Below are 17,991 nucleotides of genomic sequence, written 5' to 3'. Positions count from 1 at the left end.
TTCAATAGATGTTCAAGCAGATGCTGTCAGAAAAGCAGGCTAAATGGGAGAGCTATAAAAAGGAAGGGTCTGAAAGGATGACTGAACTTGCTGATGTCTTTTCAGGAGTTAAACCTCTTACAAGAGTGGAGAAAAATGGTAATTTAAATGAAATGAACAAATGGAATAAGCAAGTTTTGTATTTTGGGGGTGAGGGGAGAGATAATACTGAAAATAAATGTTTATAGGATATTAATCACAGGAAAAACTTTCCCCTTCGTTGTTGTGAACCCAACCATCTAACCAGAAACTGAAACAGCCCTGGCTACTTTCACGGTAAAAACATAGCATAAAGCAAAACCTAAACAAGCAGCATCACTGATGGTAAATGTGTGTGTTTTGTTTTTTTTAATTATTTCCGGTTTTACAATCTACATTGGTAGTGGTGCTGCAGCTTAGAAATTATTTTAAAATATTACGTGAGACTTTTATGTTGACCATACCCCTTTAAAATCACATGTTGAGAGGTTGGGATTTTAAAAGCAACATTTAGAATCTTAGTTTATTTACTATATGTTTTAGGAAAGATTAATATTTTTAGTATTAAAGGCAAGTCATGCATTTTATTAATCAGATCTTCAATTGTGTTTGTGGGGATTGAGTCACTAACTTAAAATTTTCCTTTTTCCTGGTTAAACAGAGAACCTGCAGGCTTGGTTCAGAGAGATCTCCAAGCAAATAATGTCTTTAAACTATGACGACTCCACTGCAGCGGGCAGAAAAACTGTACAACTGATACAGGCATTGGAGGAGGTAAAGACAGGGACTTGGAGCCATAGTGTATAGCATCTTTGGAAAACAAATTTGATACTCTTATGTTGGCCTTTCAACCAGATGGATCACAACGTGTTTTTCTAACTTAAACCCCTTATACGAATACAGGCCCCAATTCTGTAATCCACTCCATAAGATCATAAGAGTTCACCTATAAAGATCTGTTTGCAGGATAAGGGCTATAAAGGAATCAATTTTCCCCCCATTAAGTTCAATAGCCTTTAAGACAAAATAAAACTAATGTTAAACAGAACTTGGTAAGTGCTATACATCAGTTTAGGAAAGGATGTGAAAAGAAAACCCAAATCTATTTGAAACTGCATAGGGAAATTTAGGAGGCAAAAGAGAAATATCCATATTAGAATTTGGCCAGGACACAAGAGCAAACACCTTTACCCATTTTTCCAGGAGATAAAAGACCGTTCAGCATGGTGTCTCGGAGTACTCCCAAGGTATGTAGGCACTTGGTTAGATTAAATTGCTTCCTTAGGCCTGAACTACACTGGGGTGGGGTGGGGGGGATCAATCTAAGATACGTCGACTTCAGCTACACTATTCTCGTAGCTGAAGTTGCGTATCTTAGAATCACTTCACCTCCTCGCAGCGCGGGATCAATGGCCGCCGCTCCCCTGTCGACTGCGCTTCTGCCTCTCGCCATAGTGGCGCTCTGGAGTCAATAGCAGAGCGATCGGGGATCGATTCATCACGTCTACAGTAGACGCGATAAATCGATCCCCGATAGATAGTGTAGACGTACCCTTAGTGACATTCCAAAGTAAGAGAGGGTTTTGATGAATGTTGTGTTTATTTTATCAAGAAAAATATTGTAAACTTAGTGAATCTTTTTTGTCAAATTGTCCGAGGAGGAAAAAAAAAAAAAAAAAAAAAAAAAGACAAATGGAGACTTTGTTTTAATACAGGTCCAAGAATTTCACCAGCTGGAATCTAATCTGCAAGTTTGTCAGTTTCTTGCTGATACCCGCAAGTTTCTCCATCAGATGATACGAACAATCAACATTAAAGAAGAGGTCTTGATCACCATGCAGATAGTTGGTGATCTTTCTTACGCTTGGCAGTTAATTGACAGGTATGTCACCAGGGTTTGTTTGTTTTAATTCAATCTTGTGTTCCTTTTATTTAATTTTCTCCCATTTATCATTGTTGAAGTAGGACTACTTCCGTTCAAGAGAAATTGTATGCATGTCAGTTCCTAACTTTGCACAAATCTTGCAAATGCTGTTAACTCTTGCAACTTGTTCTAAGTAGCAATGCCTAGGGCCATATTGTGAGGTTCTGAGCCGTCAACTCCCATTGCCTTGAATGGGAATTATGGGCCCTTGTTGGGCTTGTTTCTAGGAGAGGTTACATGATACTACAATTTTGCTATCTATTCTTAACCCAATTATAACAGCTTTGAAGATTAAAATGGACCAAGGTTTAGCCTGTTAAGTGGTTTCCAGGTAACAAGGATCCAGATTTTTTCCTGGGTTGTTTTGAGCAAAAACAAATGGACAAACCATTGCCACAAGAGTCTAAATGGCACATCGCAGCATTGGGTATTACTGAGTGTCTGACACTCTCTTATCTTGTTGCACCACTTACCTTACATTGACTGAACTGTTGTCCCAAAAGGCATCTCTGTTGGCCAAGTTCATTCGTGGTGTAACTCCACTGACTCCATGTGCAGTTTCTGCATCAGACTGTGGTACAAGAGAGAAATAGTTCAAGATGATGGACCTGATATTTTTACTTTTTTTTCAGTTTCACATCTATCATGCAAGAAAGCATAAGAGCCAGCCCATCAATGGTAACTAAACTCAGAGCTACTTTCCTAAAGGTAAGCATGAATTAAATGAATGGCTCCTACTTTATCATTGAAGGTATGCCAACAATACGATTCCATATTTACTCCTCTGTTAATTAGACCTTAGTGTTTATCCATATACATGACCACTCGTACGTGACCATACGTGTTTAGATGTGAATAGTTCTGATTACCATTACTTTTCATAGATTAATAAAATGACTTAAATGTGTTTTTTAAATACAGGTTGTACATAATTTTAAATATGGAACACCACCCAGTCATATTAATAATTAATTATTCATATTAATAATACCCAGTACTTTCATCCGTAGATTTGAAAATGAGGTCAGTCTCATTATTCCCATTTTGCAGGTGGGGAAGCTGAGCGCCATAGAAATGAAGTGACTTGCCCTAAGTCACCCAACAGGCCAATGGCACAGCCAGGAATAGAATCCTGCTCTTCTGAGGTCAAGTCTAGCATTCTACCCTCTAAGCCTGGGTTCCCCAATGCTATGCCCGTGGACACCATGGCGCCCACCGGGGCATCCATGTGCGCCTACCTACTGGCTGCCGGAAAAGCAGACGCCGAAATGCTGCCGAGAAGTGGCAACGTCAAGAAACGCTTCCGCCGAATTTCGGCGGCGACGCCTCTTGATGATGATGCTTCACGGCGGCATTTCGGCAGCTAGTCGTCCGGCACCCGCCCCATGGAAAAGGTGGGGACCACTGCTCTAAGCCATACTCTTTCCCTAATAATTAGTCCAGTTATCTAATAGCATTAGCTGGAGACATTGGTGTTTTTAGTGAACACAGATGTGACTCTCTGTGCAGGAACTAGAGGAGGCTGAATGTATGATGGAAGCGATGTTGCTGAGGCACTTAATCTGCCATAAGGCAGATCTGACATTGGTTTAAAAGGATACATTTTCACTGCAATATTAAGAATGGGAAATGTTTTTGATTGAGGGAAATGAGTACCTGGGTCAGGAAGATGAGACCATAAGAAAATAAAATGATTTCTTCTGCTGCCCGTGATCTGCAAACCACCAAAGCAAGAACAAAATGAATGTAGGGTCATCCGCTTCAGAAGTGTTTTTTCTTAAAAGATATTTTAGCAGGAGAAAATGACGGTGCTGTATCATTGCTCTTTAGCAGGAGAATGACAGCTTGAATTCTGGGCTCATGAGGAATTAGAGATTTTTAAATTGTATATTTGGTAACAGAATTTCCAAATGAGGCAGTTAAAGTATAATACATTTTATTTCTAGCTTGCATCTGCTCTTGACTTGCCACTGCTTCGTATTAATCAAGCAAACAGCCCTGACCTTCTCAGTGTATCGCAGTATTACTCTGGCGAGTTGGTTTCCTATGTAAGAAAGGTAGGTGTTTACCGAGATATATTTGTTTCATTCCTGAATTGCTTTTGCTAACACTTAAAAATTATCCACTGAGTCTGTGTTGCTTTCTTCTGTGAAGGTTCTGCAGATCATTCCAGAAAGCATGTTTACCTCCCTTCTCAAAATTATAAAGCTTCAGACTCACGATATTATTGAAGTACCTACTCGTCTCGACAAAGACAAACTACGAGATTATGCTCAGCTTGGGCCACGATATGAGGTGCAGTTGAACTTCAGAATACTGAAAAGTACAATTTATGGTGGCTAAACTTAGTCCCGGTGTAAGTAGATGCAACTCTATTGAAGTCACCTGTTCCTACTAGAGCTGGACTTGTCCACTGAGTAAGAATTTAAGTTGACTAGTGTTGGAATGAGTGAATCCCAGATTTCCTGGCAACTAACTAGTCATTTTTGTTCTACTGAAAACTCATAATAGAAAGGTTAAAAGTATGGATCTCTGTAGAAGAGGGGAATAAATTAAACTGTGGAGGTTTAATACACCTCAGAAACTCAAGTTAATTTTTCCAGATCCAAGGAAGAGCTCCGTGGAGCTCAAAAGCTTATCCCTTCCATAAACAGAAGTTGGTCCAGTAAAAGATATTACCTCACCCACTTTCTCTCCGTTTTCAGTTAATAGAATCACCAGCATGAAAAACCCCATCACCACTGTGCCCTTATTCAAGGTCACAACAGAGAGGTTAAGAACTGAATGGGCCATCAAGACTAAGCTACCCTCTGGCCCTCAGATGTGGTGTCAAGATTGAGGCATGTGGACGATGGGACATAGAGAAACATATATTGCTGTTTGGATTGAAACAGTTCTGTGGATAGAGAACTTAATTCTCCACTGCCGACAGTCTGGCAACTTTCACAAACACTAAAATCACTTTCTTTAAAATATAACTATAAATAAGCACTGTAATATACACTGTGTCCTTCCTGCAGTTTTTAACAAAACTCCCACTGACCTCAGCAGGAGTTCCATGTGCAACATGACAGCATGTGGCCTAAAGTATAAATATCTCACATAGTCCTTGCATCTGATTGATGCTCTCAGTCAAAGTCTGCCCTGACATCTGAAATCTGCATTATTTTCGTCTAACTGATACAAACGCCTGGTGCATTCACATTAAACTGAAATTCAGATTGACATACTGGGTTTAGTCATCATCTTTAAACCTAAAGATAGAGGAGGTTTTGGGTTTTTTGTTTTTTTTTTTTGTTTGTTTGTTTGTTTTCAAGTAGTAATTCCTCTGCCATACCATCTCAAAATGCTCTTCTTCCGCAAAGCCTTCAGTAATGACTTCTTCACAACCGTGTTGTCTCTACTAGCTTCTAAGCTCTCTCAGGAAAAAGTCTGTCTTACTTGATCATGCAGTGCTAAGCACATGCATACGCTATATATTAATAGTAGATAAGGACGCTAGAAATGTAAAAATTAGACTGTTGACCAAAATCACTAAATTCTATTAAGTCAAGAGGCGTGTTGTCTGAATAAGGACTGCTGGATTGGACCTGTTGCTGGCAACCATCACTACTGTGAAATGACTTTTAAAAACAATTTATTTAAAGCAGTGCCACCATTTGACTCCCAAACAATTATTTCCGTTTTACACAACTTTTGAATTGTGTACCTAGACAGAGCAAGGCACCTTCCTGTCATTTGTGCCTTTTGAAAATCTCCCTCATAGTTATTAAGCCTCTAAGAAACACCTTTGTTTCTTGGTTTGCTCTTAAAAGACCCACCTGAATTTACATGAAAGGAAAAACTATTCCATTTTGAGTAAATCACATCTGTTAAAAAGAGCAAAAATGACTTTGCTGTAAAATTGGAAGTTTGCACTTAACAAGAATTGATTTGATTATTTATTTTATTTTGCAGTGACTGTACCTGAATTATTGTTACATTTTAATGAGTAGTTTCCTTTCCTCTCATTAAAGGTTGCCAAGCTAACCCAAGCTATTTCCATTTTCACCGAAGGTATCCTTATGATGAAAACTACTTTGGTTGGTATCATCAAGGTAATGTCACCGTGGATGTAACTCTTTGAAGGCAATTAACACTTAGCCATAACAGTCTCCAAAATCAGCACTCAAACAAGCTTACAAGCAAAAACAAAGAGAAACAGGAAATAATTTGACAGTAGTTTTCAAACCTGAGTGCCTAAAGTTGGACACCTAAATAAATGGCCTGCTTTTTAGAGGTGCTGAATGCCCACAACTACAATTGAGCACAGACTTGCCAAGGGCTTTAGTATTTGGTGTATTTATTCTACATTTAATGTTACTGTAAAGCTTTTTTAAAGAGCAGTTTCTTCATCTGAATGGGATCCACTGTTCCTACATATAAAGAACATGTCTACTGCTAGCGGTGTCGAGACAGTAGAAACTTCTTACGTGTGCTCTGCTCTGCCACGCCGCATGTATAACACCCCCTTCCCAAGGGTCATCAGAAATGCTTAAAGTTAGGATGTTGAGCATAAATACCTTGACTTAAAGAAGTAACTCTATTAGCTAGAACAGGGGTAGGCAACCTATGGCACGCGAGCTGATTTTCAGTGGCACTCACATTGTCCGGGTCCTGGCCACTGGTCCGGGGGGCTCTGCATTTTAATTTAATTTTAAATGAAGCTTCTTAAACCTTTTAAAAACCTTATTTACTTTACATAGAACAATAGTTTAGTTATATATTATAGACTTATAGAAAGATCTTCTAAAAACATTAAAATGTATGACTGGCACGTGAAACCTTAAATCAGAGTGAATAAATGAAGACTCGGCACACCACTTCTGAAAGGTTGCCGAGCCCTGAGCTAGAAGGATTAGAAGTTATTCTCTTGTGGACCAGCCACTAGAGGGGGCTCGTAATACTCTGAAACCTGTCATAATACACAGTTCACCACTGCTTGATAAATTCACTTGCTGCCACACTTCACACCGTTATTTAAAAGTAAAGTGTTTCTTAGATTAAATATTTATATGTACGTTTAGAAAATCCTTTTTTCTGACTTTCAGCGAAATCTTGTGTTTCTTTTTACCCAGGTGGATCCAAAGCAGTTGTTAGAGGATGGAATAAGGAAGGAGCTAGTCAAACGAGTAGCTCTGGCTCTTCACAGAGGACTCACCTTTAACCCTAGAGCCAAGGTGCTGTACAAGTAGAGTTGGTTTTGTTACTTTCTTTCTGTATGTGAACTTGACTGGAACTTGCTGTACTGGACCTTTTCAAATAGCTTCTAGCATTTCGTATTATCTTTAAGAAGTTTAATGTGAAATTGAAATACAGTTAACTGAAATCACAAATCATGAAGGGAATCAGTACGAGTAGGTGTAACTTTTGTAACAAATTTGTTTTAAATTCCTTTCTTCACTTACCTACCAGTTCAGAGTTCTTTGTTTTCCCACAACAGTTGATAATACACCTCAGCCCACATTAAGGGTCTCTCTAAGAAATACAGTTCCCTGCGCTGCTTCAGGTGGTGGTGAACCACTCAACTGTTCCTGGAACGGGAGATTTAGTAATCTGGACATGACTCTTGGAAGTTGTGAACATTTCAGTTAATACTATGATTATGTTAATAAATTGAATTTTCAACTAACCTTTGATAAGTTTCTTAAAACAGTTCAATTCTGGTGCCCATATGCCCTTTAGATTGGCACAGTATAAAAGCCGAAATAGATCACATTTTGAACTTTTGTTAGGTTGTTTTCCACTGTAACACTTACAAACAAGTCATTATCCATCCCTTTCGTATACTGCCTCTTTGGGAGGGGGTAATTCATCTCCTTTTCTACAGCCAAGTGAACTGATGCCAAAACTGAAAGACATGGCAGCTACCATGGACGGATTCCATCGATCTTTTGAGTACATCCAGGATTATGTCAACATTTATGGTTTAAAGATTTGGCAGGAAGAAGTGTCCCGCATTATCAACTATAACGTGGAACAGGAGTGCAATAACTTCCTAAGAACAAAGGTACAGTGATGCTGGTTGATCAAGATTGTTACAGTTCATAAATGTCTTTAAATTTGGACGTTCATGCCACAGGAGTGAATGTGCAATTAATTATGCATGCTCCATCCAGACAAAATTGAGATTTGATTATCAACTTCATATGCTGGACACGTAAAAGGAAAAAAATTGGTGCTTTTTTTGGCTTGTTCAGAGATCCGGATACCATTGTGCTAAGCACTGTACACACACGAAGCAAAATAATGGTCCCTTCCCCAAAGATCTTATAGTTTAGGACTATTTTAAAATACAGTCATAAAACAATACAATCAACAATAACCCTTCCTCTCCTCCCTAAACCCGGCCCAAAACAACAAGAAATACTAATTGAAATGTAACAGAAAATGAACCAAACAAGAGCCTAGCCCTTATTTAACCCCCATATCCTGGAAGAATAGATAGACTGCACTGGATATGGCTGCTATCTGATCGTCATGACAAAAGCTGGAGAGCTGACCAGACCTCCACTTGTGAACGTAGCTAGCAAAAGGGCAAATGCATAGTCTGTACAAAAGCAAAAGATACAATCCTCTAGTGTTACTTGTCCTTATTCATGTTAGCCCCATTCTTCCTTACCACTTATCTTCGATCTCTCTTGTACAGATTCCTGTTCACTGTTGTTTTTCAAGAAAAGCAAAATAATTGTCTGAAGCCAAATTGAAAGGGACCAAGGACAGAGTTGAAAAATTATTCTAAAATGTGTTTTTCAGATTCAAGACTGGCAAAGTATATACCAGTCCACTCATATTCCAATACCCAAATTCACACCTGTGGATGAATCTATAACATTTATTGGTCGGCTTTGCAGAGAAATACTGAGGATTACAGACCCGAAGTGAGTACCATTTGTCTCAAACTGCATTATAATTCATGCACTGCATTATTTGAATCCCCTTTTTGTAATGCTGATATGTTTGCTCCCTTGTAACCAGTATAAATTTTCCTTGGTGGTGGTCTCTGCTGTTTAAATATTCAGAACAAAGAACTTTCCCAAATCTATCCTGTACTTTTAAGATTTAGTCCAGGAAAAATCTTTAAAGTGTTAGCAAAAAAAAAATCAGATGACATGGACCCCACTAACTCAGGGGTTCTCAAACTGGGGGTCGGGACCCCTCGGGGTCGCGAGGTTATTACATGGGGGGTCGCGAGCTGTCAGCCTTCACTCCAAACCCCGCTTTGCCTTCTGCATTTATAATGGTGTTAAATATATTTAAAAGCCTTTTTAATTTATAAAGGGGGTTGCACTCAGAGGCTTGCTATGTGAAAGGGGTCACCAGTATTAAAGTTTGAGAACCATTGCACTAACTCCTTATCTATCATTCATCCATACATTTCACAATGATGGAGGATCAGTGTGACACAGGCTTTCACTAGAGACCTTACATGACACGCTTTGGCAAACTAGTATATAGATACCAGCCCCAGGGGATCCATGTAACCCTTATGCACTTCTGTGCCCTCTGCTAGTTGGCACCAAGAGGTCCTGGGACACAAGAGCCTCTTAGAAACTCCACCTAGCACTTCTAAAAGAGTTGTTTTGTTTCTGAATTTTCCTTTAGAGTGACCTGTTACATTGACCAAATGAACACATGGTATGATATGAAAACTCATCAGGAAGTAACTAACAGTCGCCTCTTCTCAGAGATCCAAGACACTTTAGGCACTTTTGGTCTGAATGGTCTAGACAGACTGCTCTGTTTCATGATTGTGAAGGAGCTGCAGGTAACTTTTGAGCTTCCATTTTTAAGGAACATTCTGTCTTTCTGCTCAGTAATTTGTTTCAGTGGCTATTTGCCATTTAAAAACAAATATTGTAATGTTTGATCACTCTTGCCAGCCGTTTATAAGAAGAGTTTTTGTGTCAAACACATTTGAATCCAAACAGGTATTCGTCACAAAGATAAAATCCTAGATATCAGATGAAGGAAATGTCAGAGATGTTGCTCTGGTGTAAGTGCTGTTACAGTAGTTTACAGGTTAAATGGGTGATGTGTGGGGAGAAAGTACTAGAGGGGTATAGTTTTGGTGTCCTGGTATAATTTAATGTTGACCTTGCATCAGCCTCCTTCCCTCCCCACCCCCCAAAAAATTGGATTGGTTGTGCTTAAATGTATATTGTTTTTACTGAAATAAATAAGGAGGTGTCAATTCTACATAATCTTTTTCTGACCACATCCATACTTGAAACCAAGTCCTTTTTTTTCCAAATAACTCCAAAGCAGCTTAAATTAATACTATGATCTGGCAAAAAAATTAATGAAACACTTTAATGTATAAGTGAAATGGGTACTTCCTTAAAAGTTAAGTAATGTAAGCAAAAGGTTGGTTCTTCAAGTGTTATTCACTAATGGGAGCAGCAGGTTGGTGTACTAATACCAGTGAAGTAGAAAGATTAACCATGGAATTCTTTAGCCTTGTGTCCTGGAGAATTTTTCTACTCTACTCTCCCTATAACAACACAATTGCTGTTAGAAAATGTTGATCTCATTGCTATAATGCCTATATTGTGCTACTAAGATAAAGCATATTTTGTATGTGTGTGTAATGTCTGCTAATTTGTTTTTAGAATTTCCTCAGTATGTTTCAGAAAAATATACAAAGAGACAGAACTGTACAGGAAACATTAAAATCTCTTATGAATGTGGTCAGCCCTCTCAAAGGAATTGTAGGTAAGTGCCTCAGATGCAGGCTCCTGGAAAATTAGTTAGTTATAGGATTTCTGAATGTACTTACTCGTCATTTCTTTGTTGCAGCAAATTCTAGCAAAATTTATTCTGCAGCAGTTGCCAAAACTCAGAAAATCTGGGCTGCATATCTTGATGCCATAATGAAGGTACATTTGTTATGTGGTTTTTTTTGTTTTTGTTTGTTTGTTTTTTACTGCTGAGCACAGTGCATTTCAGGAACTGTGGTATTTGTTACTGGGACATTACCCAAGGTACAATCTGGACTGATGAACAGCTGTGTCCCCTCAGTTCTCCAACCTGGGGTGCCTTTTACACTGTTTCGCTGTGAGAGCTACTATTCCTGGTCTGCTCACACACAGCCGCCAGTATGTAAGTTACTCCCAGTTATACTCTGAGTGCTATAACCAGCCACTTATGTATTATACTGCAGAGCAACACCAGCAAATTCCCAATCCCAGACTTTCCCCATAATTTTGTATTGCCCGGCTCTCTCCTTGTTACAATACAAGTTCATATAAAGTCCACATTTTCTTAATAAAAATTATATGCACAAATCCTGTTATCCCAAATGGAGTTCCTCAAACACTTCAATCCCAAACACACTGGTTTAGATAAAACAATAAAACAAGTTTATTAATTACTTAAAAATCTATCTTTTGTGATTACAAGTAATGAGGCATAAAAATCAAAATTGATTTCAAGAAAATAAAAGTAAAACACGGCTAATCCCCAATTTAACAAGGTAAGTGAATTCAAAGCAAAGGGGTCTGTCACCACATTTCAGTACTCTTACTGGCTGAATTCCTTTCATTCAGGATCCTTCCCCCAGTCCAGTGCTGCTTCCTTTGTTCCTCAAGTGTTGTCGATGCCATGAGTGGAGAGAAAGGGAGGAATCATTTGGGGCATTTGCTCCCCTTCTTGTAGCTTTTTCTCTTCTTTGAGAATCATCTCCAGCTGAGGTTCAGGAGACAGAAAGTCTGTGTAGACGGAAACCCTCAGCTGTCTTTTTGTCAAGATGTAGATTTTCACCCACATCCTCTTTCCTGCCAAAGAATGGCCACTTAACCAGGCGATGGTTCATTTGATTTTGTTGACACATGGCTGATGCGTTGGCTAACCTTTGTCTTTGGGGAACTGATATGTGGCTGCTCCCTCCAGACTTGGAACAAGTCTTGGTAATACCGTACAGAGGAATCTTATAACTTTACATGTAGTGTTGCCGCACATATTTTACCAGGACAATAATGATCAGCAGATTATGAGTTTTCAAATCCTAAAACATACTTGGTACATGCTTGTAAAAGTGGTGAACATAGGGGTACAGACTGTCACAGTTACATATTTTAATCTAATTATTTTAGAAAAGTAGAATCAGCAATCGTTCTGTCTCTTCCAGTGATTCTGTAGTGTATTACACATTAAGCAGGACTGAGCCAAGTCAGTTATGGGATTGGGAGTTCTCTAAGGAAAACCCAAGGTGCTGCCTAAAGTGATGCTGGTGAATCTTTTCTTTGTTAGTATTTCCAAATCACATAGCTGCATTGCTAGAGATGCTGTGTTTCTGAAAAGACAAAACCTATATCTTGGCCGCTTGCGGTCATTAATGATCCCATGGTATTTTCTGCAAGAGGAGGGGTACTCATCTCTGGTGTCTGGGCCAAATACCAACTTGAGCAATAACACTTTCTGGCTTAAAATGACTTCTTCAGCTTCAGGCATAAAGCAGGATTTCTCAGAGCTGCTTTCATCACAATGGTGAAGCATTTGACAGTATTCAAGCACTTATACTTGTAGTTTGTTGTAGCTCTATCCAGGGATCTCTTGAGGGCATCCAAAAGCTTTTATTTTTGACCTGCTAAACTCTAACAAATACCTCTCTTTTCCATGTCTTGCTGACTTATATGTCTGGTGGGTGTTTCATTAGTGTACATTTTACCATAATCAGTGACCCTATGACTCTATTATTAAACACATGTGAGACTCAAACTGCAAAGTGACTTAGAGATCAATGAAGACTGCAGGCAACTAGAGGAGATTAAGTATTTGGGAGAGGGAATAAACAGCACAGATACAAAATCACATGATATAAGCAACTAGTTGCATCCCTCACATCACGGGTCTTTTCATTTTGTCCCCTTAATACTTTCTTTTGTCATATATCCAAGCAGTATACATGGCACAGGCTAAGGAGGGATCAGGATGAAGAGTACAGGAGGGAAGATGTGCTTTGAAACTCTTGCTATATTGAGAAATGGCCCACAGTATGAAAACACTTGAGAATCACTAGTTCAAATTTCTGTCTTAAACTACACTCTCATGCAGCTGCTCTGGCCTATAGAAAGGCTGCTACATTTCACCTAGATGTAGGATGCAACTTCGTTGGTGGGCAGATGCTTGATATATAAAATAGTTTATCAGTTTGTAAAGGAATTAAGTTTCTCTGGATATAAGGCTTTCTATAAATGTAAGTTGCTACTGTTAAACATGTTTTCTCTCTGGTTTTTGAAAAATTAAACATCGTTTTCACTACTTTTTTATTCATTTTTATTTTCTTTACAGGTTGGTCAGATGCAGATTTTAAGACGGCAAATTACCAATGAATTGAATTACTCCTGCAGGTTCGACTCCAAGCATTTGGCAGCTGCTTTGGAAAATCTCAATAAGTAAGAAGCAGAATGCTTTGATAGCATTCTATGTGGTGGTGATTGCTGTTGTGAATTGAGCCAAATTTAAAAAAAAAAAAAAAAATTGGCAAAGTTTTGACAGTTTCGGATTCAGATAACCGCTGGCAAATTCAGGAACAATTTGACGCAACTAGCTGTTGATTTAAATGCCAATGAAAATATGCAATTTTTGAATATATTCAATATTTGGATATATCTGAAATGCAGGTCAAATTTAGATAAGAGATAAAAACAGTGACGTTGTAAAAATGTCACCATATCCTGTGCTTTTTCTCACTTCTACTAATTGTGCAGATCCTGGCTGATGCTAACACTGAAATACATGCCCTTAGTAAAAGGGGCATCTGAAAAACTGAGAGCAGTTTATTTTTCTTTTGATTATTGTTTGTAACAATTTCCAGAGATTCTATATCTGCAACTTTTTACTTTGTTAATATGACCTATGTTTTTCAATTGCAGTATGACTTCAGGCTTGCCTGTTATTATTTATTATTATTTATTTTAACTGAACTATCCATTTATAATGAACTATATAAAGTTGATCTCCATCTTTTTATCGTTTTAGAGCAATCTTGGCTGACATTGAAGCCCATTATCAGAATCCGTCATTGCCATACCCTAAAGAAGACAACACACTTTTGTATGAAATCACAGCCTACCTGGAAGCAGCTGGCATTCATAACCCATTGAATAAGGTCTGATACATGCTATTGTGTGATATTAGCCAATACATACATTGAGTCGCAAGCAGACATTTTATTTTTGTCTAATTTGCTATAAATGTAGCTAGCAATGTTCTTATATTCTTAAGTTCTGATACAAATAAGCTCTGTGTTATTTTGGTTTCCTCATGTGAAGCTTCTGTTAATAAGCATGTAAACACTGTGTGTTCCTTTTTCTTCCCAGATATATATAACTACGAAACGACTTCCATATTTCCCCACAGTCAACTTCCTATTTCTGATAGCCCAACTGCCAAAACTTCAGTACAACAAAAATCTAGGTATTATATAAATTATTACATAAATACAGTTGGACTCTGGGTAAATGTAGATGTAGTCAAGATATTCAGCTCTAGACTTAAAATGGATGGGCTAGATTTTTTTATTTTTATATATAGCACAAACTAGACCCTCTCTGGCCTCTATGTACAACTCCATTTATAACTTACTGTTTAACTGCAATATGTCAGTTATTGTGATGTGACAGAGGACCTCTTTGTAAATACTTAAGTGATAATTGAATGTCCAAGGCCAAACACAATATAGGTAATATGCACAACCAACTGCTTCACCTAACGTGAGTACAGTAATGCAGAAAATGTTTCGCTATCCATTAGCTGTGGGGTTCTGCTAATGTGGCAGAGAACTTAGATACTAGAAGAACATCTTAACTAGATTGGGAGGTAAGTTTTGAGATTTCATCTTGACCTTTATAACTCAGGAAAGCTTTGGAGCTGTGAGCCTGATCCAAACCCCATTTTTGTCAATGGAAAGACTTCAGTTGACTTAATTGGGTTTTGGATTGGGCCCTACAGGATGGGGGGAAGAGTGCAAGAGAAAATAAGAATATGGCTCCTCATTCTTTAGATTTAGGTGGCCATAAGCCCTGTATCTCCCCTTCTCCCAACCCCATTTCTCTAAAAAGCTACACCCCAGTTAGAAACGTACCTCTTTCAGGCTCTTCCTATTGGTTAGTTTAAAACTACCTAACTTGGGATCTAGTTCTTTGGTGTTGTATGACTGTTAACTAGAGTGAAAAGCCATGTCGCCAGCCCCGTATGAGTTACAAGGTGGAGAGGGCCCTTCAGGATTTGGAGTGGCTGGGGTTGGATTTGACAAGGTTGATCTGATGCCCCCAAGCCAGGGGACCAACATATGAAAAGTAAAAACAGGAATAGCATGAAACCTCTTGAGAATAACTCTTGTTTGGCTGTGATTATAAAGGATGTTTTTGTGACCATAGAGGGGAAAATGTGGTGTTTTCCTTTCAGGAATGGTGTGCAAAAAGCCAGCAGATCCAATTGACTGGCCCCCTTTAGTGCTTGGGCTCCTCACTCTGTTGAAACAGTTTCATTCACGATACACTGAACAATTTCTGGCTCTGATTGGTCAATTTATTCGCTCAACAATGGAGCAGTGCACAAGGTATCTCTTTTCACATTTATTTTAATGTCCCCTTTCGTGTAAGACTTTGTTTATTTGAACATTCTTTTTTTTTTTTTTTAAGTCTGTAATTTGATTAGAATATGTTTAATAATATATTTAGGTGTCATGTCCAAGTGTCTTTTTTTTGTGGTGATATCCCACAGCACACTGACCTACATGAATAAATATTATGTGGGACGTTGGCATTTTCTAACAAAACTTACCTTAGCTAGTCAAAAAGACAATATCCAGCTGCATGAGTTTCATTTGTGTGTATGTATATTATAGCCAGAAGATACCAGAAATGCCTGCTGATGTAGTGGGTGCCCTTATGTTCCTGGAAGATTATGTTCGTTATACAAAGTTACCAAGAAGGGTAAGTAAGAAAACTTGGATTCAGCATGGTGTTGGAATAGCATTAAAATACACCATATCCTCAACTAGTGTAAACTGGCATCAAAACTGAAGGAAGTACATGGGTTTACACCAGCTGGGGATCTGGCCCATTATTTTCAAAGTATTCTACTGTAGTTAAAAGCCCTGGCTGTAGATTTTTACTGCTTACATTTTCCAACCATTAGTTGTAATGGGAGCCTGGAATTGGGTGGTCAATACAATAGATGCTTTTCCTGTTATTGGGGACTAGCCTTCATGTGCGTTTTCATCTGTTCTTTTTAAAAGGTTACTTAATCCTCAGAGCCCTTTATTAAAAAAGCTAATTTTGGTTTATGCTGATGTTATGAATAGTGGGGGTCGTGCCTTGCAGTTTCACCACATCTGTTCACTCAGGACCAGGGCATCTCTGTCAAGACTGACCAGTTAGGCATGTCAAACAAGTGTATCAAGTCCTTATCAGTGCTCAGCATAAGGAACCTGAAAGGACATATAAAAGTGAAAAAAATCTGTCTGCGAATAGGTTACTGTGAATGAAGCCTTTGTCCATACAATCCACAAATTGCTTTATTAGCAACATTGTGTGTCAGTCTGATTGCTTTATACCATTGCTCCCATCTCTGTCACATCATCCCCACCTTGAAGGGTCATTTAGCTACTATTTCAACTTTCTGTGAAATTCGGGACAAGAATTCACTTTCTGCTCATCCCATCTTCTAGTGATTGCGTTTGTGAGGGATGTGTAACGTTAAAAAAACAAAAAAACAAAAAAAACGGTGATGGTCATGGATATTTTGCGCTCTGAAATGAGGACTGATAAATTGGGTTCTAAATCAAGAGCCATGGATTTGGGTGGTTTCTAAATTTGGCAAAACAAATTCTGCAGTAACAAATTTTACCTAAGGCAATGAAGCCTCTTTCTCAGCCTCTTGATGCCAATAAACTAAAGTTTGACATGGAAGACAGCCATGACAATTTGGGATTATAAAGTTAACTTTGCAGTTTACTATGACTCCAATAATTTATTCATTGCATGATGCACTTCTGCATCTGACTACAAGTTGAGTGTCTAATACCATTTGCTATAAACTGTAACACAAATACCTGCACTTTTCAATTTAAGTTTCTGGGAAAGGGCATTGCTAAGCAGTGTTCCTGAGTCAAAGATATAGAATATTTTGCTCCAGATTTTCTCTTATGGTTCTAGCCACTTTGCACCGCCTGGCTGGCTTAGCCTGTCCTAGATCTCCCTGATGTTGGGGCATGAGGTTGCAGAGCAGAGTGCGCCAGTGGTCTGCCAATTCTCAACTAGTGTATATGTTCCATAGGGACAACAGACAGTTGGTGTAAGTTGGAGCATCCCAGGGGATGTTCTAACTTAAGCTGGAGCTAGTTACAGCTCCCTGAAACTTTACCCAAACTCATGTGCCAAGCAGATGTCTGTGTAGGACAGGGTCTGTGTGTGTGTGTGTGTGTGTGTGTGTGTGTGTGTGTAGTAGAAACCTAGCTAGTCCACATTGATAACATTGAGCATTTACGTAGTGGGGAAACACACACACCTACATGTAATATCCATGGGCAATGCTATTTGCTGTGTTCATGGCTGCATGTTGCTATGGAATACTTAACAAAGTTTCTGTTCTCTGTTTCTTTAGGTGGTTGAAGCGCATGTGCCTAATTTCATTTTTGATGAATTCAGAACAGTTCTGTAAATGCGGAAATAAGAATGAGCCTTCTTGCAATTACAAAACCAGTGAACTTGGGGAGGGCAGAGGAAGGTAAAAACAGCACTTCAGAACTGTGCGTTTTCTGTGTCTTGGGGAATAACCACAAAGCTCTGGATAAAATGTAACCGTCAGCACTAATCCATGTAACTAACCTTGTTTAAATCATGATATCATACGCAATTTCTATCACATCCAAGCAGCACACATTTTGTACTGCACATTATAAATGCTGTATGTAATTGTTTATGTACAAAATCATTTAGTTTTATGTTCTAAAGAACTATTTGTGGAAGTTTGACTTTTGTATCACAAATAAAATAATATAG

At 38.5% G+C, this 17,991-nt stretch overlaps 1 protein-coding gene across 3 annotated transcripts in view; it reads left to right on the top strand.

Annotated features, from left to right (window-relative positions):
* WASHC5 (WASH complex subunit 5) overlaps nt 1-17,991 on the top strand; it is a 36,415-nt gene extending 18,424 nt beyond the window's left edge. For all 3 annotated transcript variants that reach the window (XM_034763608.1, XM_034763607.1, XM_034763610.1), the window contains 19 exons: nt 9-138; nt 680-792; nt 1,734-1,900; nt 2,575-2,650; nt 3,889-3,999; nt 4,097-4,237; nt 5,959-6,039; nt 7,060-7,161; nt 7,812-7,991; nt 8,738-8,862; nt 9,587-9,749; nt 10,594-10,696; nt 10,781-10,860; nt 13,274-13,377; nt 13,964-14,093; nt 14,305-14,401; nt 15,392-15,545; nt 15,834-15,921; nt 17,594-17,991. In XM_034763608.1, the coding sequence (XP_034619499.1) occupies nt 9-138; nt 680-792; nt 1,734-1,900; nt 2,575-2,650; nt 3,889-3,999; nt 4,097-4,237; nt 5,959-6,039; nt 7,060-7,161; nt 7,812-7,991; nt 8,738-8,862; nt 9,587-9,749; nt 10,594-10,696; nt 10,781-10,860; nt 13,274-13,377; nt 13,964-14,093; nt 14,305-14,401; nt 15,392-15,545; nt 15,834-15,921; nt 17,594-17,650 (2,202 nt within the window). In that variant the 3' untranslated portion in view covers nt 17,651-17,991. The remainder of the gene's footprint in view (nt 1-8; nt 139-679; nt 793-1,733; nt 1,901-2,574; nt 2,651-3,888; nt 4,000-4,096; nt 4,238-5,958; nt 6,040-7,059; nt 7,162-7,811; nt 7,992-8,737; nt 8,863-9,586; nt 9,750-10,593; nt 10,697-10,780; nt 10,861-13,273; nt 13,378-13,963; nt 14,094-14,304; nt 14,402-15,391; nt 15,546-15,833; nt 15,922-17,593) is intronic.

Source organism: Trachemys scripta, chromosome 2 (assembly GCF_013100865.1).
Source record: "Trachemys scripta elegans isolate TJP31775 chromosome 2, CAS_Tse_1.0, whole genome shotgun sequence".
In the NCBI taxonomy this organism is placed as follows: Eukaryota; Metazoa; Chordata; order Testudines; family Emydidae; genus Trachemys; species Trachemys scripta.
This window is presented reverse-complemented; position numbering and strand designations above follow the sequence as displayed.